This window comes from Adiantum capillus-veneris, chromosome 16, assembly GCF_014529385.1.
Source record: "Adiantum capillus-veneris isolate H3 chromosome 16, ASM1452938v2, whole genome shotgun sequence".
Classification (NCBI taxonomy): Eukaryota; Viridiplantae; Streptophyta; class Polypodiopsida; order Polypodiales; family Pteridaceae; genus Adiantum; species Adiantum capillus-veneris.
This window is the reverse complement of record NC_140946.1, coordinates 100,942,329-100,970,124: the sequence shown is the minus strand read 5'-3', so window position 1 is coordinate 100,970,124 and position 27,796 is coordinate 100,942,329. Positions and strand designations below refer to the sequence as shown.

Below are 27,796 nucleotides of genomic sequence, written 5' to 3'. Positions count from 1 at the left end.
AAGCGGTAGACCCCCCTCTCTCTCTCTCTCTCTCTCTCTCTCCCCCCGTCTGCACGAGGCAAGGCCCCACCCTTCAGGGCGTCGGTTTGCTCGCTCTGTCTGCAGCCCATAGGGCACCCCTTTGTCTAGATCTTTGCAAGGCAGAGGCAATACGACGCACGATACTCCTGCAGCCCCGTAAGGCGCTCAAGGGGTTGGACGAGAAGTGGTGCAGAGAGAAAGAGGGGAGATGGTCAAGTCTTTCTCTTTGTCTGCGCAAGGCAGGGGAAAGAAAGGGGAGGCAAGCAACAGGCAAGGTGAGGAAATGGAAAGGGACGGAAGGTGAGGAAATGGAAAGGGACGGAAGAGGGAATCTTCGTATGTATTGTATTTTCTTTTTGAGTCTTCTTATGCCATATGTAACTAGACTATAGTGAGTGAGAATTCTTTTGGCAACTTCTAACTTCTACCCACCTATAGCCTAAAGTTTCTAAGAAATGGACAACAGGTTACAGGATGTAGCCTCCACAACGCGATCGCTTCGCTATTGTTTATGTAATTGTAGTTCGAAGCATGTACGATGTAGTATTTGGCTATGGCGCGGCTTCTTTCTGTGTGAAAAGGAAGCTCGCTATGGACTCGAATACACTAACCGGGAAAGGAATCGGCATCTGAGTAAGCATCTCGAAAATCTACCATAGCCAACTACCATTCCTAAATCTCTCTCCTCTGTCCTTTTCGCTCTGTGCCTCTCTACAGCATAGGTCGCTTAAGAATCAAGCAAGCGTTGGCAATGGTCGGCCTTCCTTAGAAGCATTGCGATTGGGTTTGGATTCTCAGACAGCTTCTGAAAGTTCTGTGGGGTCAGCTGTTTCTCATGAAGCAGTTGGAACCTGCTGTAGACCTTGGAACCCGCCATAGCCAAGCTTCTGGTACGCTCTCTCTCTCTCTCTCTCTCTCTCTCCGCGCTCACACTTAGGCTCTTCTATTTGCCTCCTTGCCCTTGATATTCGGATCGCCTGATTTTTGGTTCAATGCAATGCACAATTATGGCTCTTCGAATCCTGTCGGCCCATCTGTATATATTCTTAGAAAGCGGTCAAGCGACATCGCTATGGCGACGGATTGATTTCTCTCTCTATCGCTGTCTCTGTGTCTGTGCATGCAGCACGCACAGCTGGGGGTCTGGGGTTGTTTTGGTGAAGCAAACGGCCAGTAAGCTTGATTTGTAGACACACAGAAGAGACTTGCGCACCCACACTCATGCACGCAGTCTTTGTATTCCTGCTTTGACTGCTAATCACTAGAAATGGGCCATGGCTTTTTCTTTCCAGCCATCTTCCAGATAACACCTCTCTCTCTCTCTCTCTCTCTCTCTCTCTCTCTCTCTCTTTGACTAGTTCCAGGTTCCGCTTTTGAAAATTAAGACGCGGGGAGCATAATGCCATCTTGACCACATGAGCTGCTCAAGATCGTATATTCAATGAGTTTGGGTGCCCCCTCCTTTTGCCCTTCTTTGCCTGATTTCAGGAGCCCACCACTCCCATTCTACAAAACAACAAAGCAAAACCATTTCAAGAAGCAGGCCTAACTCATCCTTTCCTTACCTCTCTTTCTTTTTGGCCCCACATCTTAGTCGCTTACCTCCTTTCTAACAAGCCTCCCCTTTTTCACAGGCTTTCATTTCTGATGAAACCAATTCTTGTTTGCTAGTTTGATAATTGTAATGAATTTGATTGCTTTTCATCCGCTTTCTTAACGATGACTACCATTAGAATCCACTGCAGCTGCTGCTATTGAGTCGATGGATGCTTTTCTCGCTAGTTGGGTTTGCCCTTGATCATTGTCAGCAACTGAAAGATTTACTTTAGTACACTGTTCGATTGCCTTGATTCAAATGCTAAGAAGGAAAGACAAGAAACCAAGTACAATCTCTTTCTGTCTTTCTCTCTGCGTAAATTTCAATGGCGCGTAAGCATGCACCACACACCCTTGCATTCACCGATCAAAATTTAAGCGAGCTCTGCTAGTAAATATGATCAATCGCAGAGTTCTTTCATAACAATACTCTTAGTGGCGTGGGCAAGTCCAACATGAATCCGGTTTTCTCTGTCGAGAGTCATGTAAACAATGGTTGATAGCTGTATAACTTTCATGGTCTTGCATGCCATACATCTTGATTCCATTATGATTTCCTTCCATGTTACTTTGGTTTTTTTGATAAGCTATACCCACTTCTCTAATCATTTTGTTCTGATTGTGGATTGCTCATCTGTCCTTCAGCCCCAATGGTTAGCAATGGGCAGCAGCCCGAGCAGCAGCAGCAGGGGCCACAAAATCAATCACAACAAAGAAGGCGGCAGCGAAGTGGGCGAGCTCCAAAGCATCCTTCATCGCGGACTTATTCTCAATCAAATAGGCGCATTTATGATGTTAGAACCTGGCACAGAAGGAAGTCTGTTGACAAGTTAGGAAATGTGGATTGGGGCCAGCCACCAGCAGGATGGGTTCTCGTTTGGGCAGGCCGTTTCAAACGCTGGAGGCGACGCTGGTTCTTAGCTCATCCTGCGGGTCTTCTCCTCTACTACAAAACTCCCAATCAGTTAGGGCGGCCTGGTTGCATAAGTTTGCAGGTAGTTTTTTCTCTTTGATGATGAAACTGTTTGTTTCTCTGTTATTCTTCTTGACCTTCAAGAGCAAACTTGTTTGAAGAAAATATATATTGTTGAGTAGGGAGCAGAAGTCTCACCCACATCTGGAAAAGAGAGGCAGTTCAAAATTAGAAGAGGCACCATAGTGTATTACCTGAGAACCTTGAATAAAGAAAACAGACAGGTAGCTCAAAACTCTAAGGTTGTGTGTACTAATTTATATGTATGCTGCAAAACTGTTTATTAAGGTTTTGTGCAGTTGGTGAATTGATGGACTTAACCATTGGCTTTGAGGATCAATGATTTGCAGGCTTGGTTAGAGACAATACACCGGTCAATTGGAACTTATGAAAGATCCTGGCAGAAGGTTGGGGTAGGATCAAAATCTGGGAAGGTTTTTGCTGTCCAACAGTCTGTACCTACAGTACGAGTCCCTCACCTTTATGTCGAGAAAAGTTATAATTTCCCTTTTCTATTTTCTGATCAGTATGTTTCGTTGCAGCATCTAGCAGAGGAATGGAAACAGCAGGAAATCGAGGTGAATCGCAGGCTGGCTGAGAAACTTCAAGAGCTTGAACCCATGCGATTGGGTAAGGAAGTATTTCGCTCTCTTGTGCCGTCACAAGGAGATCCTCATGAAAAAACATTCTACTTATTAAGGCCTGTGGCTTTGTGTGCAGCATTTTTGCAGAAAGTTCAAGGAGTGCAAGTGTCCTTATCTGTTTTAACAGAGGCTTTTGGATTTGGAAGCAGTTTGGGGAAACGTGTAGAAAGTAGTCCACCCCTTGGTCCTCGAGAACAGGCTAGACCAAGTTATTCACCTCCGCTTTATCCACATCCAAATGGAAAATTACCTACAACCAAGTCTCATGGAGTTTGTAAGACAGGTCTATCCCCCTCACTATCAGATCCGATACCTTGCTTGGAAGTCAATGAAGTGGTCTTAGATGAGCATGGTTCAAACTATTCAAGCGTTATGGAAGATGATGGTGGAATGCCTGAGGATAAGCAAGGGGGTTGCATTGGCAGAGAGCTTTTTAGGCTGAGGCGACGGGAGTCGAACGGGACAAATTTTTCTGAGAAAGGTCACTCTTCTGATACAGAGGTCTGTAGCTCAAGCAGTTGTCAAAGAGCTCCTGCCTCCAAAAAGGACATAGATGAGAACACTAAACAAGAACATGCTACACTGCCCACGTCATACAGTGTTGACAGCTTCCCATTGAGTTTTACTAAGTCTCCTGACAAAGGTACTGATGGTGGTCTCAACAAGGATGAGGCTTCACATGCTAACAGCCAAAAAGGGTCTAACTGCTATGCTCATAAAGAGATGGTGCACAGTCATCCGCCTCCTGCAACACCGATAAGTTTTTCTGGTCACACCATGCAAGGCCAGCTTCATGCAGCTTGGAACACCATGCAGAAAACGTTTGCGGAGGTACTTTTAGTGATCTTATTTGAGATGCAGTGATTGTGTATTTGCCTGCTCAGAATGTCTTCTGCTGCTGTACTTTCAAGAGATTGTTGCTTTCCGATCTTTCTGAAGAACGTTAGTCGGTGAATCAGTTGTTGAAGGAAGAAATTCAAAGAGTGATTGAACTGGAAGCTGAGAATGCCGCTCTTCAACAATCTTTAGCTATGCTGCCACAACTACAGCAGGACCACAAAGATCTGTTGGACTTGAGAGAACGAATGCAGGTTGTATTGCCCTCTCTCTTGTCATGTGCTTTTGTTTGTGCCATGCCTTCTTGTATGATTAGGCTCGTGTTTTATCGTATTGATGTTTCACTATAAGCAGCCAATAGTAGTTTATGCAAATTCTGAACTTTTGTGGTGAGAATATGGCTGCAATGACACAAACACAGCCTCCACTTGTTGTTTCCAGTATCGATTGATGCTGAGATAATAAGTTGAATTTCAGACTTGTCTGATGTTATGAATGCTTATATCAGATTCTGGTTTGGTGTGGAAAGGGGTACAAACATGTAGTGTTTGAAGGCGTTGCAGGGGCCTCTTGCTGTGGTTGGTTTGGATTTGTGGCGTCTTCCAATACATACCTTCTTGGCGAGAACAATTAGTTGGCCCTTATGAGGTTGCTAGAGACCTTCCGCTCCCTATTCTAACATGGTATTAGAGCCATGGTGTCATGACCACCTCAGCTGCACGGAGTAGGCCATACCTGTGTGGTACTGGGCTTGATTGAAACTTAAAAGCGTGCTGTTTTTTCCTACATTTTTCTCCAGTTTGGGGCTGATTTGGGTGTGCAGAGGTTGTGGTCTTCTTATGCGATCTCTTGGTCTCCCATTCTTACTTATCCCTGACCTCTCCTCACCGATGGGATCCTCTGGAGGATTCAGGTGTGTAGCATTATTGTATTAGTTGGAGAGTCCCCTATTGGAGTTTATGTTTCTGTGCCTTTCCTGCTAGGAGAGTAAGATTTGGTTTTGTTATCCAGAGGGGAAGATATCTTATCTTTGGAAGAAATTTGAATGGACAATAGTGGAATCTTTTCTTACAGTTTTGGAGTGGGTTTTTATGGCTCTCTCTTTCTCTCTCAAACAAAGGATTTGGGTTGGCTAATTGCTCTGTATTCAAGCAATTGAACTCTTATGCGGACTTGCTGATAGAGTGATCCCTTTGGAGTACCTAATGTGAGCCGATATGGAGTTTCAGCTTTGTATCTCAAAGGATTTGGGTTGGCTAATTGCTCTGTATTCAAGCAATTGAACTCTTATGCGGACTTGCTGATAGAGTTATCCCTTTGGAGGACCTAATGTGAGCTGATATGGAGTTTCAGCTTTGTATCTCATTGTTGTTTGGATTATCTGGGTTTTCTCGGACATGGTCCGGTCTTCATGGTTTGAGACTTTTTAGGCACTTTCAAATAGACTTGCTCCCCTTCCTCAAAGGTAAGAGGTCTTCTTTGCAAATCAGTTGATGTCCTTGCTCTATCTTGAGCCTTTTTAATACTGTCTCTAGCAAGTTTAAGTATTTCATTCATATCTTCTAAAAAGTCTTAAGTTGCCTAAACCTTTTCCTTTTGTAATCCTATTGCATAAAGAGCTCTATGTTGAAACCCATACAGTAACATGAATGGACTATATCCAGTTGAAGAGTGCTTGGCACTATTATATGCAAACACTACTATAGGTAAGTACTCTTCCCAATTGATTTGCTGTTTACTTACATATGCTCGTAGCATATCTTCTAACCCTTTCTGTTTGACCATCAGTTTGAGGATGCTAGCTATGCTCATACTTAGTTAAGTGTCCAACTGTTAGAGTTACACCACTGTTGCTTCTCCATTTTGTACTGCTAGTGATTGTCTCGGGTTGGCCACCCATCGCACATCATTTAGATTGCATGGGTGGACACTTTTAGCACGTGTCCGGCTGGTCATTTTCTAAGTTTCCATCTCCAAAATTCTTTGTGTAGAAGCAATGATCTGAGTTGCATCTTGTGAATGTGTGATCCAACATCCATCGATTGAACTTCAAGTACCACTGTCTTGATGCTTTCTTTAGAATATACAAGCTCTTTTGTAATCTGCAAACCATTTTTTCCTTACCCTTTACTTCATACCCCTTTGGTTGAAGCATGTAAATTTTCTCTTCCAAGTCATCGTGAGGGAATGACGTATTTACATCGAATCGCCCAAGATTTAAGTCATGAGCAACCACAAGGCTTAAGACAAGCCTAATTGAGTTCACTTTTACAACAGGAGAAAATATTTCATTGAAGTCAATACCTTTCTTTTGAGAAAACCCTTTTACCACAAGCCTGGACTTGTATCTTCTCTTCTTCCTTCAGCTTATACACCCATTCTTGTAGTCATACAGATTGTGTATTGAGAGCATCATTTGCAGAGCACTTGTGTTCTCTCTCTCTCTCTCTCTCTCTCTCTCTCTCTCTCTCTCTCTCTCTAATGATTTCGGCGCGCGTGGCTCACACTCTTTCCGCTGCTCACTCTCACATGGTATCAGTCGCCAAGAAGCAGAGAATCTGCATTGATTTCTCCTCCTAAGGCTAGCGCTAGCACTTCTGCCGGTTTCCATCGTGGCAGATCTCAAAAATGCTGATCAACGTTTTTCAGCGCTAGCGTTTTCTGCAAGAACAGGAACATTTTTGCATTTATAGCCTTGATCTGTATCCCTCTTTCCAGCGCTTCCCTCCTGCAACAGAATCGCACCAAAACCGGCACCAAAATCTGATGGCGTTTTTGCAAACCCTAGCATTTTTGGTGATTTGCGTTTTTGTCACAAAACGCTGATCTTGTGCACGTAAGGGAGCGGCCAAGGGACACCTAGGAGTCTTCTACAGTGCCTGGAACTTGCAGATCTACACCTTGGACAAGTATCTACACCCAATCGCACCATTTCCGGTACTTATTACTTGCTGTTTTTTCTCTGTTTTCAGCCCCTCGACGGCTGAAAAGTGCGAGAACCCTCTCCTCTGATACTCAGCAACGCTCCCGCACCGACCGGTGGCGTACAAACACGCTGAAATTTCTATTACAGCAGCGTTTTCAGCACCCTTTGCAGTGTTTTTTGGGCGGACAACATGCTGAATTTTACCTCTTGTGCGGTTGAACCATCCCTTGCTCGTCAGGACACCATCCGGTGGTTGTCCGTGCGGTTATCTTGGATTGCTACAGCCTTGGGAACGGTACCTTCATCGATGACTTGCGATCTTATCGATCTACCTTTGGGACTTTTCTCTGAGCACTCGACATGTCGACTCCGAAGCAGAAGGGACAACAATAACAGTCCCATAAGGGGGACCACTACGTCTTCTGCGACTACGGCCACTTCCACTTCTGCGACTACGTCGGCATCTTCCATCGTTACATCCAACAATTATGCCCTCACCCAGTTTGCTGAGGAGAAGAAGTTGGATCTACACAACTATTCTGTGTGGAGGACACGAGTCGGCACAATTATTGCCTACCACCGACTTTGGGAATGGTTGAATGATTTTACCCATTCGGCTACTCAGCCTTCCCTTCCCACTGCCACACAGGCCCATATCGACGAGTGATGAATCTCTCGGACCGCATCACAAAGGAAGTTTCCAAAGAGGAGCATGCACATCCATTGTGGAGACAGATTCTTGACTAGTTTGAGGAGACCCCGTTTGCCAAATATATCACACTTGAACAGGAGTTGTACAACCTCCAGTTCAAGGATTTCAACTCACTTGATGGGTTGACCCGCCACATGCGGGAACTCTGGGACGACCTTGTCTCTGCCAGAGGCGACATCACCTTGGCACGCATGGTTGGCCTCTTACTATTCAAGCTTCCCCCACACTTTGATCCCTATTTTCAGAGTTTGTTCACATCTGAACGTACCTCTTTTCCCACTTGGGACGAGATTCTCCCTTCCCTTAGACAGATTGAGGGGCACTCGCATTCCGAGCCGAAGGTGCTGTTGATGCAAAAGGAGCTTTGATAGCTCAAGGAGGTAACAAGAAAGGTAAAGGTATGAAGAAGAAGAAAAACAAGGACATCGAATGTTACCATTGCCACAAGAAAGGCCACAGAGAATCAGAATGCAGTAAGAAGAAGCGAGATGAGGCCAACAAGGAGAAATAGATAGCCTCGACTGCAGTAGTAGCCTCTCACGAGACGACGCTCTTGTCGCGACGACGGACCACGCTCTTGCTACATCGCAGTCAGGTACTTGGGTTGTTGACAGTGGAGCCACCACTCGCATGACTCCCCAACTGTCATGGTTTAGCTCTCTCAGGGAGACTCACGGGTGGACTGTCACTATGGGTGGCAACCATGAGATTCCAGTGTTTGGCACAGGCTAGATTAGCCTCTTTCGTTCTATCTCAAACCTGAAGTTCAGTTCAATGGAGGCGCTTTACGTTCCGGACATGGCCTTCAACCTCCTCTCTGTATCGTGTTTGGACTCTTAGAGAGCTTACATACTCTTTGGGAGTGGCACGATCACCATTTCTGATTCTACAATAGGTACTATCCTTGCATGCGGTGAGCGCGATGGTTCCCTATGCTGCCTCACTGCTCTTCTGTTAGGACCATGGAGTCTTCTTCTCTATAGCATGCCTGATTTGGACATCTATGTTATCAGTAGCTTCAACAGGTTGCTAGGACCTCTATGGTGGAGGGTTTACTAACGATACGCTCCTCATCAGGCGTATGCGAGGCTTGCCAGCTGGGCAAGCAACACAGGGTTGCCTTTCCGAAGCAGGCACCCAACAGAGCTTCGGCACCACTTGCATTGGTTCACATTGATCTGTGGCCCGATGAGCACTACTTCATTTTTTGGCTCATCGTTTTTGCTTGTGCTTGTGGATGATTTCAGCAGGTACACTTGGGCTTAGTTCGTTAAGCTCAAGTAAGAGGCTTTCAGTTTCGTTCGAAATTGGAAGACGATGGTTGAAAAGGAGAAGGACTTGCACGTCAAATGTATTCGCTCAGACAGAGGGGGTGAGTTCTGTGAGAGTGCGCGTGTGCGGAAGAGAGAGAGAGAGAGAGAGAGAGAGAGAGAGAGAGAGAGAGAGAGAGAGAGAGAGTAGATACAAACGCAAGGTATGGTGAAGAGGGGGCGATCAGCCCCCCATGACTACCATGAGCAGAAGACTCAATACAATCAGATTTGTGATCTCTGTGAGATGATAGATGTGGAAGTATATGTGGGCGCCCAGACAACAGGGGGCGGCCGCCCCCAAACTCGGGTGGCCAGACCAGATACAACCTAGACTATGGGTGGCCAGCTCGGAGACATACTAGCAGTACAAGTATGCCCTAGACCTGTGAAGCAACAGAGTGGTGTAAATCTAACACCGCCTCTTAGCACCTGATGCTGAACAAACCGTATGAAGCTGAAGATGTGGCAAATGATGAAGATGTCTGTTGCGATGTCTGCAGCAGTCTCGGGTGTCCCAACCTCCGAGAGATCTCCATGGTAACGTGCCGTCACGAGCAGTGTAGCAAACTGCTGTACTCCGCCGATACAAGGTGAAGGTACTTCGTGAAGGTCCCGAACTGAATGTGAAAACAACTCCTTGTCGTGAAAGGAAGTGCCAATAGACCTGCAAGTGTCCTGCCCAATAGGATCTGTGGTGTCTGTAGTCAAACCGCCTGGAGAAAATGGAGAAGCCCAGGAAACGTCATGAGAATGACCGGAAGCTAGTCAATGCATGAACCTGCAACCCAGTGCGGCTAGGTGGCTAAGCTGTGTAAAATTCCAGGAAGACCAGATGTAGTAATTTGCGTCGTAAACTCCTCTGAAACAAGGAAAGCTAGACTAAACAGTCTACATTGTAGAAGCTACCGTAAGTTGCAGCAGTCACCAATAGACCACATGGACCACCACCAAATGGTGTCTTGTCAGTAGGTAGGGTAATCCAAGATGAGGGGAAAGCCACACTCTATGAAAGGCCTCTGAGAAGAGGTGTGGCTAGACCAAGCTATCTACACCGTAATCATCTTGTAGAAGTAGGGAAACCAGATTGAGCAGTCTACGCTGTGAAGATCCTCTAAGAAGAGGATAGGCCAGACCAATCTGTGTGCACCGTCTTGCCTGTATCTCCTACCTCCAATCCTCTGGTGTCAACCATAAGAGAATCCGCGCCAACAACGCCACCAAACCGCAACTCGGTGGGGCTCTCAATGTGAATGAGCTGGGAGTGGCCTACTGCCCAGGTCGGGGGGGTGAGTCTGCCGTAAGGTTACCGAGGTTGAGTGTAAGCAACTGTGAAGGTAGCAATCCAAATGATCAGGAGTGTAGAAGAGCAATTGCACTACCATCCAAGCCAAGCTCTTGGTGACTCCGGATGTAGTTACGTAGTGATGCCTGATCTCCTGCATCTCGCGGGTAAACTCTCCAAGAGAGTCCAAAGCACTAAAGTCCCACTCCAGTTTGTAGATCCAAGCAATGAACCTGTCCAAGAAGAGATCCAAGATCCTCTCTCTAAGTCCATGTGGATGCTCGTGTGTAAGCAAGTGATCTGATGTGTTGAGGTCAAGCGGTAAGTGTGTCTCCACCCAAGATGGTGGTGTCTTCTCTGGGAATGTCGGAATCCCATATGCCATGAGCATGGTCATATCTCGTGTGAACTCCTCTGATGAGTGCATAGGTGTGTCCATAGCAAACCACAAGTCACCACCGCCTTTGGAGTGCGCAACTGCAAAATGATGGCTGGAATGAATGGATCTCCCAAGGATGATACGCCCGTAGATGATCAAGCCGATGTCGAAGATACTGTGTACTGCAGCAATCACTGAGAGACTGCATGGACCACCACCGGATGGTGTCCTGGCAGGAGGTAACTTCATCTTCTGTGAAAAACTCCAACCAAGTGTCTGCTGTCCACCCAAAACTGCAACTACGAGGTGATGAAAACGCTGCTGTCCAGCGATTTTCAGCGTGCTCGTACGCTCCCGGCATGGTCCGGAGCGGTGTAGAGAGTGTAGGGAAGGTTACTCTCTGTGTGCACAGCCGTCGGAGGGCTGAAAACAAAGAAATCGGCAGGGGGTAATGGCTGAAATCTGATGAAGACGGAGAGGATACTCGCCGGCAATGCACCAGATGCAAAGCCGGGTAGGTAGTGGTGTGTCCGGGTCCAGAAGCTGAGAGACTGCATGGACCACCACCGGATGGTGTCTTGGCAGGAGGTAACTTCATCTTCTGTGAAAAACTCCAACCAAGTGTCTGCTGTCCACCCAAAACTGCAACTACGAGGTGATGAAAACGCTGCTGTCCAGTGATTTTCAGCGTGCTCGTACGCTCCCGGCATGGTTCGGAGCGGTGCAGAGAGTGTAGGGAAGGTTACTCTCTGTGTGCACAGCCGTCGGAGGGCTGAAAACAAAGAAATCGGCAGGGGGTAATGGCTGAAATCTGATGAAGACGGAGAGGATACTCGCCGGCAATGCACCAGATGCAAAGCCGGGTAGGTAGTGGTGTGTCCGGGGTCCAAAAGCTGAGTGCTGCCCTCCTGCTGCAAAAACGCAGGTCAATTTGCAGCCCACTTTTGCTGCACTTTTTGGCACCAAAAACCTTCTGTTTGCTGGAAAAACAAAGGCTTGATGGGTACTCTAGGTGCCCTGCAACTTGTGGAAGGTGTCAACGACACAATGTGACCAATAAAACCACTGAAAATGGGCTGAAACCCAAAAACGCAGGTGAAGGTAAAAAACGCAAATGGATCTGGAGGGGTTTTCCGCGACAAAGATGTCCAGAAATGGTAGTGAAATCAGTAGATCTGATGTTTCTTGCAAAAACGCAGGTGGCAATGGTGCCAAAAAGTGCAGCAAAAGTGGGTTGCAAATTGACCTGCGTTTTTGCAGCAGGAGGGCAGCACTGAGCTTCTTGACCCCGGACTCGCCACTACCTACTCGGCTTTGCACCAAAAACCTTCTGTTTGCTGGAAAAACAAAGGCTTGATGGTACTCTAGGTGCCCAACAACTTGTGGAAGGTGTCAACGACACAATGTGACCAATAAAACCGTCGAAAATGGGCTGAAAAACCAAAAATGTAGGTGAAGGTAAAAAACGCAAATGGATCTGGAGGGGTTTTCCGCGACAAAGATGTCCAGAAATGGTAGCGCTAGCAGGAAAATCAGCAGATCTGATGTTTCTTGCAAAAACCCAGGTGGCAAAGCATTCCTTTGCGATGGAAGTTGTCCAAATGTTGGCGCCATGCCCTCTTGCAGGCAGATTTGCAGAAACGTTGATGCCTTCCAAAAACGTTGGCTGTTGTGATCCCTTGGGAGGAGAACCTCTACAGGTGATGAAGCGCTGGTCCCATGGAGAGCCTGAAGCTGCTTGATGCCTGAGCTCTGATACCATGTGAGAGTGCGCGTGTGCGGAAGCGAGAGAGAGAGAGAGAGAGAGAGAGAGAGAGAGAGAGAGAGAGAGAGAGAGAGAGAGAGAGAGAGAGAGAGACATTAGGCACAAACGCAAGGTATGGTGAAGAGGGGGATCGATCAGCCCCCCATGACTACCATGAGCAGAAGACCCAATACAATCTGATGTGTGATCTCCGTGAGATGAGAGATGTGGAAGTATATGTGGGCACCTAGACAAAAGTAGGCGGCCGGCCCCAAATTTGGGCGGCGAGACCAGATACAACCTAGACTATTGGTGGCCAGCCCGGAGACATACTAGCCGGCTGCCGTACAAGTATGCCCTAGACCTGTGAAGGAGCAGAGTGGTGTAAATCTAACAAGTTCACCTCGAAGAACTTTGTATAGTGGTGCAAGTCAGAGGGTATCCAGCGCTAGCTGACTACTCCTTACACTCCTTCCCAGAGCAGAGTGGTTGAGTGGAAGAATCGGACTATCATGGAGATGGCTCGTGCAATGCTTGCGCATGCTTCCGTGCCTCGGGTTTACTGGGCAGAGGCGTGCAGCACGGCGGTTTACATCCAGAACCGTTCTCCTACCCACGCTTTGCAGGACCTGACTCCTTTTCAGGCTTACTACAGGCGCAAGCCCTCGGTCTCACACTTTCGAGTTTTTGGGTGTCTAGCCTTTGTTCATGTGCCAAAGGAGAAGCGACAAAAGTTAGACTTCAAGGCGAAGAAGCTCATATTCCTGGGCTATTCACGAGAGTCTGACGGATACCGGCTTTATGATCCTGACGCCAAGACCACCACAGTTAGCGCTGTGATGTGACTTTCATGGAGCTCTTCAACTCACCTGCAAAGGGGGCAACACCCAAGCCTATACCTTCTGTACCTCCTCCTCGTCCACCTCCTACACTTGATCTTGTTCCTGTTCCTGTTCCCTCTACACCACAGCCAGTTACTTCACTCGATCATGCCATGTTAGATTCCGATTCTGATGTGGAGGATGGTTCTCCTTGGATGGAGGCGGTCCCACCTCGCAAGAAGAAGCTAGTTCTAGGTTGGCTTTACTCTACGGTTTCTTCCTCTGGCGTCACGAAGTTACTAGACTTGCCAGACCCTGGACAGCCTCGACGTTCTGCACGCCTCAAGGACAGGCAAGTTTATGATGGCGCAGAGTTCGTGAACTTTGCACTCATGTCTCAGATTTAGGCTTCACCAGTTGAGCCTTCCTCGGTGGAGGAAGCACTCCAGCATGATTGCTGGAAGCGTGCCATGCAGACAAAGATGGACGCTATCGAGTGGAATAAAACTTGGACTTTGGTTCCCAGGCCTAACAAGCGGAAGGTGGTTTCTACGAAATGGATTTTCAAGACAAAGTACAAGGCCAATGGTTCCCTCGACAAACACAAGGCGAAACTTGTTGCTCGGGGTTTCACACAACGACCATGCGTGGACTTTGACGAGACCTTTGACTACCATACGCACAGTGTTTGCTCTCGCAGCCAACTTTGGTTTGTCTATCTTCCAGATGGATGTCAAAAGTGCGTTTCTGAATGGAGGTTTAGATAAAGAAGTTTATGTGGAGCAACCTCTTGGGTTTCATATACCAGGCAAGGAGGATTGGGTCTATCAGTTGTGGAAAGCATTGTATGGACTGAAGCAGACTTGACGACAGTGGTACCTCACACTTGACCAGTTTCTCGTGAAGCTGAGCTTACGGCGTACCTCATTAGATTCCAACTGTTATGTTGTCTCTGATGGCTCTTTGGTTGCGATAGTGATTGTTTATGTGGACGATCTCATTTTCACAGGCTCTTGGACCAGCAGGATCAAGTCGATCATGAAAGCTATGGAGACGCGTTTCGAGATGACTGATCTTGGGCTTCTTCACTATTTTCTTGGATTCCTGATTTTTCAGACACCAGACGGTATCTTCTTTTCTTAGCGGAAGTATGCGAATACTATCCTGGAGAGATTCCAGATGACAAGTTGCAGACCGATTGGCACTCCTCTTGAGCCCAGAGAGAACGTATCGCTTCACGATCCTTCCCCAAGGATTGACTTGGAGCAGTACACGAATGTTGTTGGTTGCTGCCTCGTATGGTTGACTTAGTCCCGACTAGACTGTTACACCGTTTCTGTTCTCAATTCCTTCAACACCCGACCTCGTCAGCGACATTGGCAGTGTGGTCAGCGTACTTTGCGGTATACATCAGCGGCACCTTGGACCATGGTGTGTTCTATGGTCGCTCCAAGGGTTGTACCTTACTTGGTTGGTGCGATTCAGATTGGGCAGGAAATCCAGATATTCGGCGCTCTACTACAGGAGTAGTTTTCTGTCACGTGACACATCCAACCCTGTGTGTCCGTGGACAAGCTACAACATGACTAGGGTTCAGTTCCGTCAAGTCAGTCTAAAATAGGAAGTGATTTTGGCACTTTTGTGAGTCTGTTCGCAGACCGTGCATGCCCAGACACTTAGTGTAGATGAATATCCTCTGGTTGCGCACAACATGATCATAAGCATTCCAATAAGAATCCATCAAAATCCTTCAAGGGAATTTTCCAGTGCATTTAGCCTATTTTACCTATTTTTGACATTTCTCACTTATTATTTTTAAGTGACTTTTGTTGGAAAGTAGGTAGGGAAAATTGAGTAAGTTTGTATGTAAGCAAACCTAGACTAGCACTAATTGGCAGAAGAGGCAACACGAGCACCACTACTCAACAGGCAAACTTCTCAGCAAGAACCCTTGGTGGCGTTTTCTCCTCCAAGCAAAGACAGTCCCAGCCCTAGCATTTTTGATCCAAGCAACATCGCAACAGATCTCAGCCTTGGCGATTCCTTCAGGCCTTTGTTCCCCCCTTGCATGGCGTTTTTCAGCATTATATGATCGCCCTCATTCATGGCGTTTTTCAGCAGGTAAAGACCAACAGATTTCAGCCCTAAGACCAGCAGATTTCAGCCCTAAAGACCCACAGTTTTCAGCCATTAAGAACCAGCCCTATCAGCGTTTTTAGGAGCAGATTCTTTAGCAGCGAATCAGCCGCAGAATTCAGCCATCAGCGTTTTTGGACAGCAGTACATAAGCGTCATATTTCAGCCCTTAGATCGGTCTCGCCATCCTTGTCGTCGTCATCGATGTAGCCTAGACTTGCATTAGTCACATGCATTCAGTTTGTACCAGTTTGTGCAATCAATAGTAAACCACTCTCGCCGACGAGAGTGGGGCTTTCGGAGGAGGGTTTTACAACGTCTCTGGTGTCGTATTCTCTTCTCTCTCTATCTCTCAGTCTCATACACTTGCACGCACAGTGTCCATTCACTTTGTTTATGATCATTGCACTCTCTCATTAAGAACGGAAGGCTCTCCCTTCCATAAGAATAAAAAGAACCTTGAGCACAGTTCGGAGCACTCAGCACTCATCTTGAGCAAGGTTCAAACATTCATTCCGCTGCACCTTACATTGGTATCAGAGCTTTGGTAGTGTACTGTATTGCTCAAGGAAAGAACCACAAGAATTTTTTTTGCTTGTTGCGGTCGCACGAACCCAAGTTCGCTTGGGCGTGTCGATTCCTAATCGTGTTTTTGAAGAGTGACAGGAATCTTAAGAAAGAAGGGCTTGTCTAGCCTCCCCTTGTGCCTCTTTTCACTCATTGAGAGCGGACCGTGCACTTAGCGGCCGGCCAATCGACGTGAGATGGGAAAAAGAAACCTTGGTGTGAGCGCGCAAGGCCGCCAAGGGGTGCGCCCGCGGAAAAGAGCAGAGCTCGGGTGAAGAGAAGATCCTTCTCAAACACAGATTGCAAGCGAAAGAAAACCCTCAAGAACCTCAAGAACCCAAGAACCCAAGACCCTCAAGAACACAAGTTTCTCGTGAACTTAAGAACCAAAGATCATAGTGCATGGTCATCACTCGAAGCGGAATGGATACTTCGCATACAGGTGATGAGCATGAGAGAGGCGGCGAAGAATTTTTTCCACCAGGAGGTTTTTCCGACCCTCCCCCTTCTCCATCTACGCCACGAAATGTACCAAATACTATGGAGGCAATGGTCAAGTCGATGATGGACATGATGGCCAAACAAGAAGCGACTCGCATTGCCTTGGAACGCGAGCGCGACGAACGAAAAGAAAGAAAAGCACAAAGAAAGGAGGAAGCTGAAGCAAGATGAGCGGCCTTTGAGGCCGATCGTGAGGTTCAAAGAGACCTCCGCACTCACGAATTGGTTCGACAAGTTCTTGCCTTGAAGTCTGAATCAACCAAAGAGGTTGGAGTTTCTCAAGTGGCGCAAGCCGGGATGCGGACTCCTACAATCAAGTCACAGAGAAGTTGACTTTCAGTAAGTATGATGGTAAGATGGTAAGATTCATTCTTGGTTGCATCAATTTAATGCTTATTTTGCGACAACTAAGAAGACAGGGAATAGCAAGGTTTTGACAGTAGCTATATACCTTGCCGGTGATGCCATCAATTGGTACCATGCATGGCAAGAGGCACAGTTAGCCGCGCACCTAAAGGAAGCCGACGAATTCACGCCTCTTTCCTTCAATTGGGCTGATTTGCAAGACAAGCTCAAGGCGCGGTTTATGCCACCTCAATACCTCGCATGATTGAAGGACGATTGGCGCGCTCTCAAGCAAAATGGTATGCCGGTTATGTCTTTTTCTAATCGTGTTTTGCAGCTAGGTACCCAATTACGCAAGTCGGATGATGAGCGCAAGGAGGCATTCCTTCATGGATTGGACGAGTATATCAAGTATGAGATCGAGGTGCTCGATCCAATCGATCTCAACAAGGCGGTAGCGATTGCTCTCGCACATGAGATGAAGCACAACAAGGGAAAGCCTAAGGAGAACAAGACTTCCACAAGTACCTCGCAGACTTCTCAGAACCCTCAGAACGGTAAGAATGGTAAGAACGGTAACTCTTCTAACCAATCTTCCAATAGTCTCTCAGAAAAGAATTCTTCCAATGGACCTAAGGGTACGACTAACATAATTGCTAAACCTAAGCTCACTCCAGATGAAAAGGTAGCACAAGGAATTTTAGGAGGATACATCACGTCGGAAGAGCAAAGCACTTATTCTAAGGAAGGTCGTTGTTTTCATTGTCACATTAAGGGTCACATAAAAAGAACATGTCCTAAGCTTGAATCGAATGAATCTAAAGAATCCATAGAACCCACTTCCTCTGTCAATGCAATTAATGATAACACGCACACACGTCTCTTTGTTCATCTATATTGCATGCGCAGTCTATTAGGACGACAAGATTTTTTCCACTCACTTTACATGGAATAGATATCTTCATAGTTTTGTGTTGGAAATGGTTTCAGGAATTTTCAGCCATGGAGATTCTTGAAGAAGAAAGAAGCATGACTCTTGACGAAGTTAAAGCATTGAAGGAGCCACAAAAGACTGTCGCTTTCGACTCGGTCCAAAGAAGCAAGCGTTGCAGATCTTTCTGAAGTTCAAGTACCGCACGACCCACACATCAGAGTGGGCCGGCGAAGAGCCCCTTCCAGGATTCCGGATACTCTTGGCGATCTCCCTCGACGCTATACAGTTCGGTACGAGTACCTCACTTTGAAAAGGAGGGGACGTCACGTGACACATCCAACCCTATGTGTCCGTGGACAAGCTACAACATGATTAGGGTTCAGTTCCGTCAAGTCAGTCTAGAATAGGAAGTGATTTGGCACTTTTGTGAGTCTGTTCGTAGATCGTGCATGCCCAGATACTTAGTGTAGATGCATATCCTCTGGTTGCACACAGCATGATCATAAGCATTCCCATCAGAATTCTTCAGGGGAATTTTCCAGTGCATTTAACCTATTTTACCTATTTTTGACATTTTTCACTTATTATTTTTAAGTGACTTTTGTTGGAAAGTACGTAGGGCAAATTGAGTAAGTTTGTATATAAGCAAACCTAGACTAGCACTAATTGGCAGAAGAAGCAGCAGGAGCACCACTGCTCAACAGGCAACTTCTCACCAAGAACCCCCTGGTGGCGTTTTCTCCTCCAAGCAAAGACAGTCCCAGCCCTAGCGTTTTTGATCCAAGCAACATCGCAACAGATCTCAGCCTTGGCGATTCCTTTAGGCCTTTGTTCCCCCCTTGCATGGCGTTTTTCAGCATCATATGATCGTCCTCATTCATGGCGTTTTTCAGCCGGTAAAGACCAACAGATTTCAGCCGTAAGATCAGCAGATTTCAGTCCTAAAGACCCGCAGTGTTCAGCCATTAAGAACCAGCCCTACCAACGTTTTAGGAGCAGATTTTTTAGCAGCAAATCAGCCATAGAATTCAGCCATCAGCGTTTTTGGACAGCAGTACATAAGCGTCATATTTCAGCCCTTAGATCGGTCTCGCCATCCCCGTCGTTGTCATCGATCTAGCCTAGACTTGCATCAGTCACATGCATTCTGTTTGTATCAGTTTGTGCAATCATGTAAGGTGCAGCAGAATGAATGTTGTACTTTCTCAAGATGAGTGATCCATATTTTGCTCAAGGTTCCTTTTAGTTCTTATGGAAGGGAGAGCCTTCCGTTCTTAATGGAGAGTGCTATGATCACGAACAAAGTGAGTGACACTGTGCGTGCAAGTGTATGAGACTGAGAGATAGAGAGAAGAGAGATACGACACCAGAGATGTAAAACCCTGCTCCGAAGGCCTTACTCTTGTTGGCGGGAGTGGTCTACGATTGATTGCACAAACGGGTACAATGATGATGCATAAAACCGATGCAGATCTAGGCTATGTCGACGATGACAACCGGGATGGCGATGACGACAAAAGGGCTGAAAACTGAGTGAAACTAATTGCTGTCCAAAAATGCTAACTGCTGAATTCTGTTGCGGATGAAGCGCTGAATTTCGGGGCTGTTTAGGGCTGCTGAAAAACGCTGAGATGCTGTGATGAAAAACGCTGATTTCCTGCTGTGTTTAGGGCTGAAAACGCTTGCCTGATTTGATGTGACTCAAGGCTGAAAACACAGCCTGATCTGATGCTGAAAACGCTGGAAGTGCAGCCCTCTAGTGATGATGAAAAACGCTGGCTCCAAGGGTGTGAAACTGCGCGGTAAATGCTGAAAACCTTAGGGTTAAGGGCTGGCGAGGATGCAACAAAAACCCTAGGCTGAGGGATGGGAAAAACGCCAAGGGCAGTGGGTGCTTGGTGGTTCTTGTTGAGAGAGGGAAGGACATGTCGCCAAAGGCCTGCTGTTCTCCTGGCTCATCTGCCCTTTAGTGCTAACTTTGGTTTGCTTATATATTTTCTTACCCAAATTGCCCTATTTACTTTTGTTGGAAAGTCACTTAGATTAATAAGTGGAAAATGTCAAAAATAGGTAAAATAGGCTAAATGCACTGGAAAAATCCCCTAATTGATTCTAATGGATTGTGATGGGAATGCTTATGATCATGCTGTGTGCAACCAGAGGATATGCATCTATGCCAAGTGACTGGGCATGCACGGTCTACGAAGACTCTGCCAGATCACTTCTAATCTAGACTGACTGGACTGACGGAAACCCTGTTATGGTGTAGCTTGTCCATGGACACATAGGGTTGGATGTGTCACGTGACATCCCCTCCTTTTTAAAGTGAGGTACTGGTACCGAGCTGCATGGCTTCCTTGTAGTCTGCCAACAACTCTGGATAATCTTTGAAAAACTCTTCGTCTACCCATATCGCTTCGTGGGTTCCTCGATCCTTGAACTTCAAAAAGTATTGTCTCACTTGCTTCTTCGAACCATGTTGAAACCGATGCAACAACACTTGCTCCGGCTCCATGACTTTAGCTTCATCGATGATCTCCGGTTCTTCTTCTTCCGAAATGTCCTATCGAGGTATTCCTCGAAACACTTTCAACCTAGAAACATCGAAAACGTTGTGCATTGACCATGAGTTAAACAACTGCAATTTCATTGAAACCTCATTTATCTTTTTCATGACTGGAAATAGACCATACATACTAAAAGACAACTTTGGACACTTCTTTCCAACTTGCTTAAGACGTTGCTTCATGATTCTTAAATACACCCAATCTCCTTCCTTGATCGAAACATCCTGACGATGCTTATTAGCCTGCTGTGAATAAGATTCCCGAGCCTTGCTTAGCCGAAGCTTCACACTCTCAGAAATCTCATCCAATGACTGACTTTCAACATTGGCATCAGGCATTTGACTGACTGAGCGAGTCAAAAGTGACTGGAACGGACGGCCAAAAGCTACCTCATACGGAGTTAGACCAATAGCAGAAGAAAAAGAGTCATCCAAAATAGCCTGTACCAATGGGAGATAGAGCTCCCACTGAGACTGTTGATCATGCACATACGACTTTAAAACATCAAAAGCCAATTGATTGTAAATTTTTGTTTGACCCATCTGATTGTGGATGAAAAGCCGATGAAAAATTAAACTTAGTGCCAAAATTTTCAAAGAGTGCGCGCCAAAAATTGGACGTGAACTTAACATCCCTATCTGAAACAATTGATTTTGGCAAACCACAGAGGGGGTACCAATGCTTAATGAACAACCGTGTTACATCTTGTGCAGTAACTGTGGCTTTACAAGCAATCAACATGCAAAACTTGCTGAAATGATCAACAATTGTCACACATTGAGTGCAGTGTAACAAGGAACGGGGGGAACACGGCCCAAACGTTCCGAAACGGCGTTTCGGACGAGTCCCGTTCCCGAAATGGAGATGGGAATGGAACGCCATTCCGAAACGGGGTGTAACCGGAACGGTGTTCCGGAATGGGGGGAATGAGGCGGAACAACGAAACGCGGGGCGGAACGGGCAAAAGTAGGCATTTGGGGAAAACAAAGTCTGCTTTTGGGGGCACATTTGGGGCTGTTCGGGGAACATATTTGGTGCAGTTTGAGGGCAGGTTAGGGGGCAGATTTGGGAGCAGTTTTGGGGTTGTTTAGGAGTTTATTTAGGACTAAGCTGAATGTAGGTAATTCAAGCCTTACTTTAGGTGGACCGTTCCGGCCCTGTTCCCGTTCCGCCCCCCCTCCTCCTCCCCGTTCCCGTACCGTTCCGGACCCTCCCATTCCCGTTCCCCGTTCCCGTTCCGGGTAACTATGATTGAGTGTTCCTTGAATGCAAACTTGGTGGTAGATTAGTCACAAAATCCATGGAAATATCCTGAAAAGGTCCATTGGGAATAGGCAGCGGAAGCAAGGCCTTGTTGCTTACCTCGAGGAGCTTTTACTTTTTGACATATAATGCATTGTGTGACATAACGAAACACATCTTTTCGCATTTTAGGCCAATAAAATAATCTTTCAATTTTTTCCAATGTGGTATTCATTCCCCTATGCCCACCCGTGAGAGAATCATGTGCATCATGCAATATGGTTGGCCTGAGAGAGGGCAACACACATAAACGTTGACAAAAAAACAACAATCCATCACAAATGAGATAGTTGCTTGGCCCTTGGGAAGCAAGAGCCTGCAACCAATGCTTACCAAACTCGGAATTCCGCATACTGATTCTTCATGCTGTCAAAAGACTCATCCTGAATAGAAAATGTGGTTCTTGGCTTAATAGCCAAAATCTGTCCTTTGTGACTCAACGCATCTGCAACAGGGTTAGCTTTTCTAGGCACATACTCAATTAAACCCCCAAATTGCTCAAAAAATTGTGGCCACCGTGCTTGGCGATCACTCCAATGTGCACTAGGCATAGACTGGAGCCACTTGAGGGCTTGATGATCTGTGCGCACTGTAAACTCTCTACCATAAAGAAAATGCTTCCAATGCTTAAGAGAGTGAATGATAGACAAAAGTTCTTTATCATAAACCGAATAATTCTTTTCCGCACTATTGAGCTTCCGGCTAAGGAAAGCTACAGGACGACCATGCTACTGAAGCACAATGCCTATGGTGACATTGCTCGCATCCGTCCATACCCCAAAGGGATCATCCCAAGAGGCAAGGATTAGACATGGTGCTTCTGTCATCGCAACCTTGAGAGCTGGGAAAGCCTCAATGGCTGCCTCGGACAGGTCTACGCGTTGACAACGAGTCTTTACTCCTTTCAAAACATCAGTCATAGGTGCAACAATGCATGCAAAATTCTCTATGTGCGAACTATATGCTTGACATAAACCAAGAAAAGAATGCACATCATATGCAGTTTTGGGCAAATCCCAATTACGAACCCGTTCCACCTTCGCGGGATCTAGCTTGACGCCTTCCGCAGAAATGATATAACCTAGATAAGTGACTTCAGTAAGAAAAAATTCAAACTTCTTAGCTGCAATGTACAACTGACACTCATCCAAACGAGTTAGTACCCTTTCGACATATCTTTCATGTTGTTCCCACGATGCAGAAAAAATGAGAATATCATCTAAAAAGATGAACACACATACACGGACCATATCGCCGAAAAGACCTACCATGAGACGATTGAATGTACTCACGGCACCTGTCAATCCAAAAGGCATAACAATATACTCCCATTGCCCTCGCTCGGTGCGAAAAGCGGTCTTGAAAATGTCGTCTTTGAATACCCGTACCTCATGGTATCCACTTTTGAGATCGACCTTGCTGAAAACCTTTGCCCCATTGAGCCTATCAAAGATATACTCAATGCGAGGCATCGGAAACTTGTTCTTGACGGTCATCTTGTTTAATGTCCTGTAATCAACACACAAACGAGACGAGCGAATAAACAAAATAGGAGCAGCAAAAGGACTTACACTAGGGCGTATGAATCCTCTAGCCACCAACTCCGTGAGTTGTCGCTCTAACTCTTCCTCCTGTGTCTTGTTCAATCGATAGGGAGCCTTACTGACAGGCTGTGCCCCCTCCATAAGCTCGATGCGATGGTCCTCCGGCCGCTCGGGTGGGAGACGAGATGGAAGATCATCTTGCAAAAAGAGATGTTTAAACTTCGTAAACAACTCTGAATACTTAGCTGGAGCCTGAATGCTCTGGGAAACTGGAGCAACATAGATGAATGCCGGTTGTGCTCCTTGTCGTAATTCACGCTTTACCTGCACATGAGAGTTGTAGGCAAAGAATGCAAGCCCTCCTCAGGACGAATGATGAGGGGGGAATCAGTTTTGGCATGTAAAGTGAGAGTGTTAGCCTCCCAATCAATGAGAGGGTTGAGTTCACGAAACCATCTTATGCCCAAAATCATATCACATCCTGAGAGAGGAGACACAAGAAATTTCCTACTGAAAGAAGCTTGTTGAACGGTAAACATCACATCAAGGCACTCCTTTGTGATGAGAGAGTCCATACCGGGAGCGAACCCAGAAACCTCGAGAGGAGATTTCTGACTAACCTCTAGGCGGGCTCTCTCAACAAGAGAGGGACTAATCACATCATGCATACTGCCTTGATCAAACAACATGATAAAACGTTGACCCTTTACATGACCATAACACTTCATGAGGGACTCATCAATGTGTGTGTCAGTGTCATGAGAAGATGCGAGTTGGTGTGTGATAGTGCTTGTGGTTGCTGTGGGTGCCTTTTGTTCTTTAGGTGGGATTGTCTTAGGACAAGCCTTCTTAATGTGACCCTTGACGTGACATTGAAAACATCTATCTCCTTTAGCATAAATCACTTGTTCTTCAGCTGTGATGTATCCTCCTACAATTCCTTGTGCAACTTTTTCATATGGGGTTAGCTTAGGTTTTGTAGGTGCTTTAGCTTTACCCTTAGATTCGTTGTTAGAGTTCTTTTCCGAGGAATTAGAGGAAGAAGAGCTAGAAGAATTACCGTTCTTACCATTTTGTGTGTTCTGAGAATTCTGCGGGGTCCCTTGAGAAGTCTTGTTTTCCTTGAGTTTTCCCTTGTTGTGCTTCATCTCGTGTGCGAGAGCAATCGCTACCGCCTTGTTGAGATCGATTGGATCAAGTACCTCGACATCATACTTAATATACTCGTCCAATCCGTAAAGAAATGCCTCTTTGCGCTCCGAATCCGATTTGCGTAATTGAGTGCCGAGCTGCAAAACACGATTAGAGAAAGACATAACCGGCATACCATTTTGCTTGAGAGCGCGCCAATCGTCCTTCAATCGTGCGAGGTACTGAGGTGGCATAAACCGCGTCTTGAGCTTGTCTTGCAAATCAGCCCAACTGAAGGACAAGGGCGTGAGTTCGTCGACTTCCTCTAGGTGCGCGGCTAGCTGTGACTCTTGCCATGCGTGGTACCAATTGATGGCATCACCGGCAAGGTACATAGTTGTCGTCAATACCTTGCTATTCCCTGTCGTCTTAGTTGTCGCAAAATATGCATTAAATTGATGCAACCAAGAATGAATAACCGTAGCATCCATCTTACCATCATACTTACTGAAAGTCAACTTCTCTGTGTTGACTGGGTTGTTGGAATCCGCATCGTGGCTCGCGCCACTTGAGGAACCCCCTCGATCTTTGGTTGGTTCAGACTTCGAGGCAAGTACTTGTCGAACCAACTCTTGAGTGCGTAGTTCTCTTTGAGCCTCACGCTCGGCCTCCCAGAGCGCGCATCTTGCTGCCGCTTCTTCTTTTCTTAGGTCTTTTCTTTCTTTTCGTTCGTCGCGTTCGTGTTCCAAGGCAATGCGAGTCTCTTTTTGTTTGGCCATCATGTCCATCATTTGCTTGACCATTGCCTCCATAGGGTTTGGTACACTTTGTGGCGTAGATGGCGAAGGGGGAGGGTCAGAAAAATCTCTTGGTGGGGAAAATTCTTCGTTGCCTCTCTCATGCTCATCACCTGTATGCGAAGTATCCATTCCGCTTCGGGTGACGACCATGCACTATGATCTTTGGTCCTTAAGTTCACGAGGAACTTGGGTTCTTGAGGGTCTTGAGGTTTTCTTTCGCTTGCAAACCGTGTTTGAGAAGGATCTTCTCTTCACCTGAGTTCTACTCTTTTCCGCGGGCGCACCCCTTGGTGGCCTTGCGCTCACACCAAGGTTGCTTTTTCCCACCTCACGTCGATTGGCCGGCTGCTGAGTGCACGGTCCGCTCTCAATGAGTGAAAAGAGACACAAGGGGAGGCTGGACAAGCCCTTCTTTCTTGGGATTCCTGTCAACAGTCACTCTTCAAAAACACGATTAGGAATCGACACGCCCAAGCGAACCTGGGTTCGTGCGACCGCAACAAGCAAAAAAAAACTTGTGATTCTTGTGGTTCTTTCCTTGAGTGATACAGAACACTGCCAAAGCTCTGATACCAATGTAAGGTGCAGCGGAATGAATGTTGTACTTTCTCAAGATGAGTGATCCATATTTTGCTCAAGGTTCCTTTTAGTTCTTATGGAAGGGAGAGCCTTCCGTTCTTAATGGAGAGTGCTATGATCACGAACAAAGTGAGTGGACACTGTGCGTGCAAGTGTATGAGACTGGGAGATAGAGAGAAGAGAGATACGACACCAGAGACATTGTAGAACCCTCCTCCGAAGGCCCCACTCTTGTTGGCGAGAGTGGTCTACGATTGATTGCACAAACGGGTACAATGATGATGCATAAAACCGATGCAGATCTAGGCTATGTCGATGGCGACAACCGGGATGGCGATGACGACAATAGGGCTGAAAACTGAGTGATACTAACTGCCTGTCCAAAAACGCTAACTATTGAATTTTGCTGCGGATGAAGCGCTGAATTTTGGGGCTGTTTTGGGCTGCTGAAAAACGCCGAGATGCTGTGATGAAAAAGCCGATTTCCTGCTGTGTTTAGGGCTGAAAACGCTGCCTGATTTGATGCGACTCAAGGCTGAAAACGCAGCCTGATCTGATGCTGAAAACGCTGGAATTGCAGCCCCCTAGCGATGATGAAAAACGTTGGCTCCAAGGGTGTGAAACTGCGCGATAAATGCTGAAAACGCCAAGGTTGAGGGCTGGCGAGGATGCAACAAAAACGTTAGGCTGAGGGATGGGGAAAACGCCAAGGGCAGTGGGTGCTTGGTGGTTCTTGCTGAGAGAGGGGAGGACATGTCGCCAAAGGCCTGCTGTTCTCTTGGCTCATCTGCCCTTTAGTGCTAACTTTGGTTTGCTTATATATTTTCTTACCCAAATTGCCCTACCTACTTTTGTTGGAAAGTCACTTAAATTAATAAGTGAAAAATGTCAAAAATAGGTAAAATAGGCTAAATGCATTGGAACAACCCCCTAACTGATTCTAATGGATTGTAATGGGAATGCTTATGATCATGCTGTGTGCAACCAGAGGATATGCATCTATACCAAGTGACTGGGCATGCACGGTCTACGAATAGACTCTACCAGATCACTTCTAATCTAGATTGACTGGACTGACGGGAACCGAGTTATGGTGTAGCTTGTCCACGGACACATAGGGTTGGATGTGTCACGTGACAAATCAATAGTAGACCACTCTCGTTGACGAGAGTGGGGCCTTCGGAGGAGGGTTTTACAACGTCTGTGGTGTCGTATTCTCTTCTCTTCTATCTCTCAGTCTCATACACTTGCACGCATAGTGTCCATTCACTTTGTTTATGATCATTGCACTCTCTTATTAAGAACGGAAGGCCCTCCCTTCCATAAGAATAAAAGGAACCTTGAGCACAGTTTGGAGCACTCATCTTGAGCAAGGTTCAAACATTCATTCTGTTGCACATTACCTTTTCACACTCGGCTCGGGACTCATTTCTTGGTGCAGTAAGCGGCAACCGACCGTTGTGCTATCTTCTACAGAGGCGGAGTACAAAGCAGCTTGCTATGCTGCTTGTGAGGCCATATGGCTACGGAGATTACCGGGAGAGTTGTGTTTTCCCCAGATTGCTATGACTTGTCGTTTGTGTGACAATCAGAGATGCATTGCTATTGCCAAGAACCCTATCTTTCACGCTCGGACTAAGCACATTGAGGTGAAGTACCACTATGTTCGGGAGCAGGTTTTGGCTGGAGATCTTTATTTGGAGTATGTTCCTACAAATGACAATCCAATAGACATCTTTACGAAGGTTGTACCTCAACAGACTTTGGCTTCTCACCTTCAACTCCTCTGTGTTGTCTCAGCATCCGGTGTTGAGAGGGGGTGTTAGAGTTAGACCACCGTTGCTTCGCCATTTTGTACGGCTAGTGATTTTCCCGTGTTGGCCACCCATCGCACATGATTTAGATTGCATGGGCAGACACCTTTAGCACGTGTCCGGCTGGTCATTTTTTGAGCCTGGTTGGGTGCACACATATTTAGCCATTTTTGGGCTTTATGTTTTTTGCACAAGTTACACATTTTTGACCTACCTCAACCTAAGATTTTATAAATAGAATGCTTAGGGTCTTGTAGTCATACAGATTGTGTATTGAGAGTATCATTTGTAGAGCACTTGTGTTCTCTCTCTCTCTCTCTCTCTCTCT

The 27,796-nt window shown here is 46.4% G+C and overlaps 1 protein-coding gene across 5 annotated transcripts in view; it reads left to right on the top strand.

Annotated features, from left to right (window-relative positions):
• The first annotated feature begins 468 nt into the window (after window positions 1-468).
• The window catches only part of LOC147439542 (uncharacterized), a 93,525-nt gene continuing 66,197 nt past the window's right edge, over window positions 469-27,796 (top strand). Inside the window, exons 1-8 of one of the 5 annotated variants that reach the window (XM_086485364.1) lie at window positions 477-654; window positions 739-911; window positions 2,263-2,612; window positions 2,713-2,814; window positions 2,941-3,054; window positions 3,133-3,220; window positions 3,311-4,065; window positions 4,194-4,325. In XM_086485364.1, coding sequence (XP_086341490.1) covers window positions 857-911; window positions 2,263-2,612; window positions 2,713-2,814; window positions 2,941-3,054; window positions 3,133-3,220; window positions 3,311-4,065; window positions 4,194-4,325 — 1,596 coding nt within the window. In that variant the 5' untranslated portion in view covers window positions 477-654; window positions 739-856. Of the gene's footprint in view, window positions 912-1,552; window positions 1,905-2,262; window positions 2,613-2,712; window positions 2,815-2,940; window positions 3,055-3,132; window positions 3,221-3,310; window positions 4,066-4,193; window positions 4,326-27,796 lie in introns of those variants that run through there. The other 4 variants (XM_086485367.1, XM_086485363.1, XM_086485366.1 and 1 more) reach the window with 4 other exon arrangements.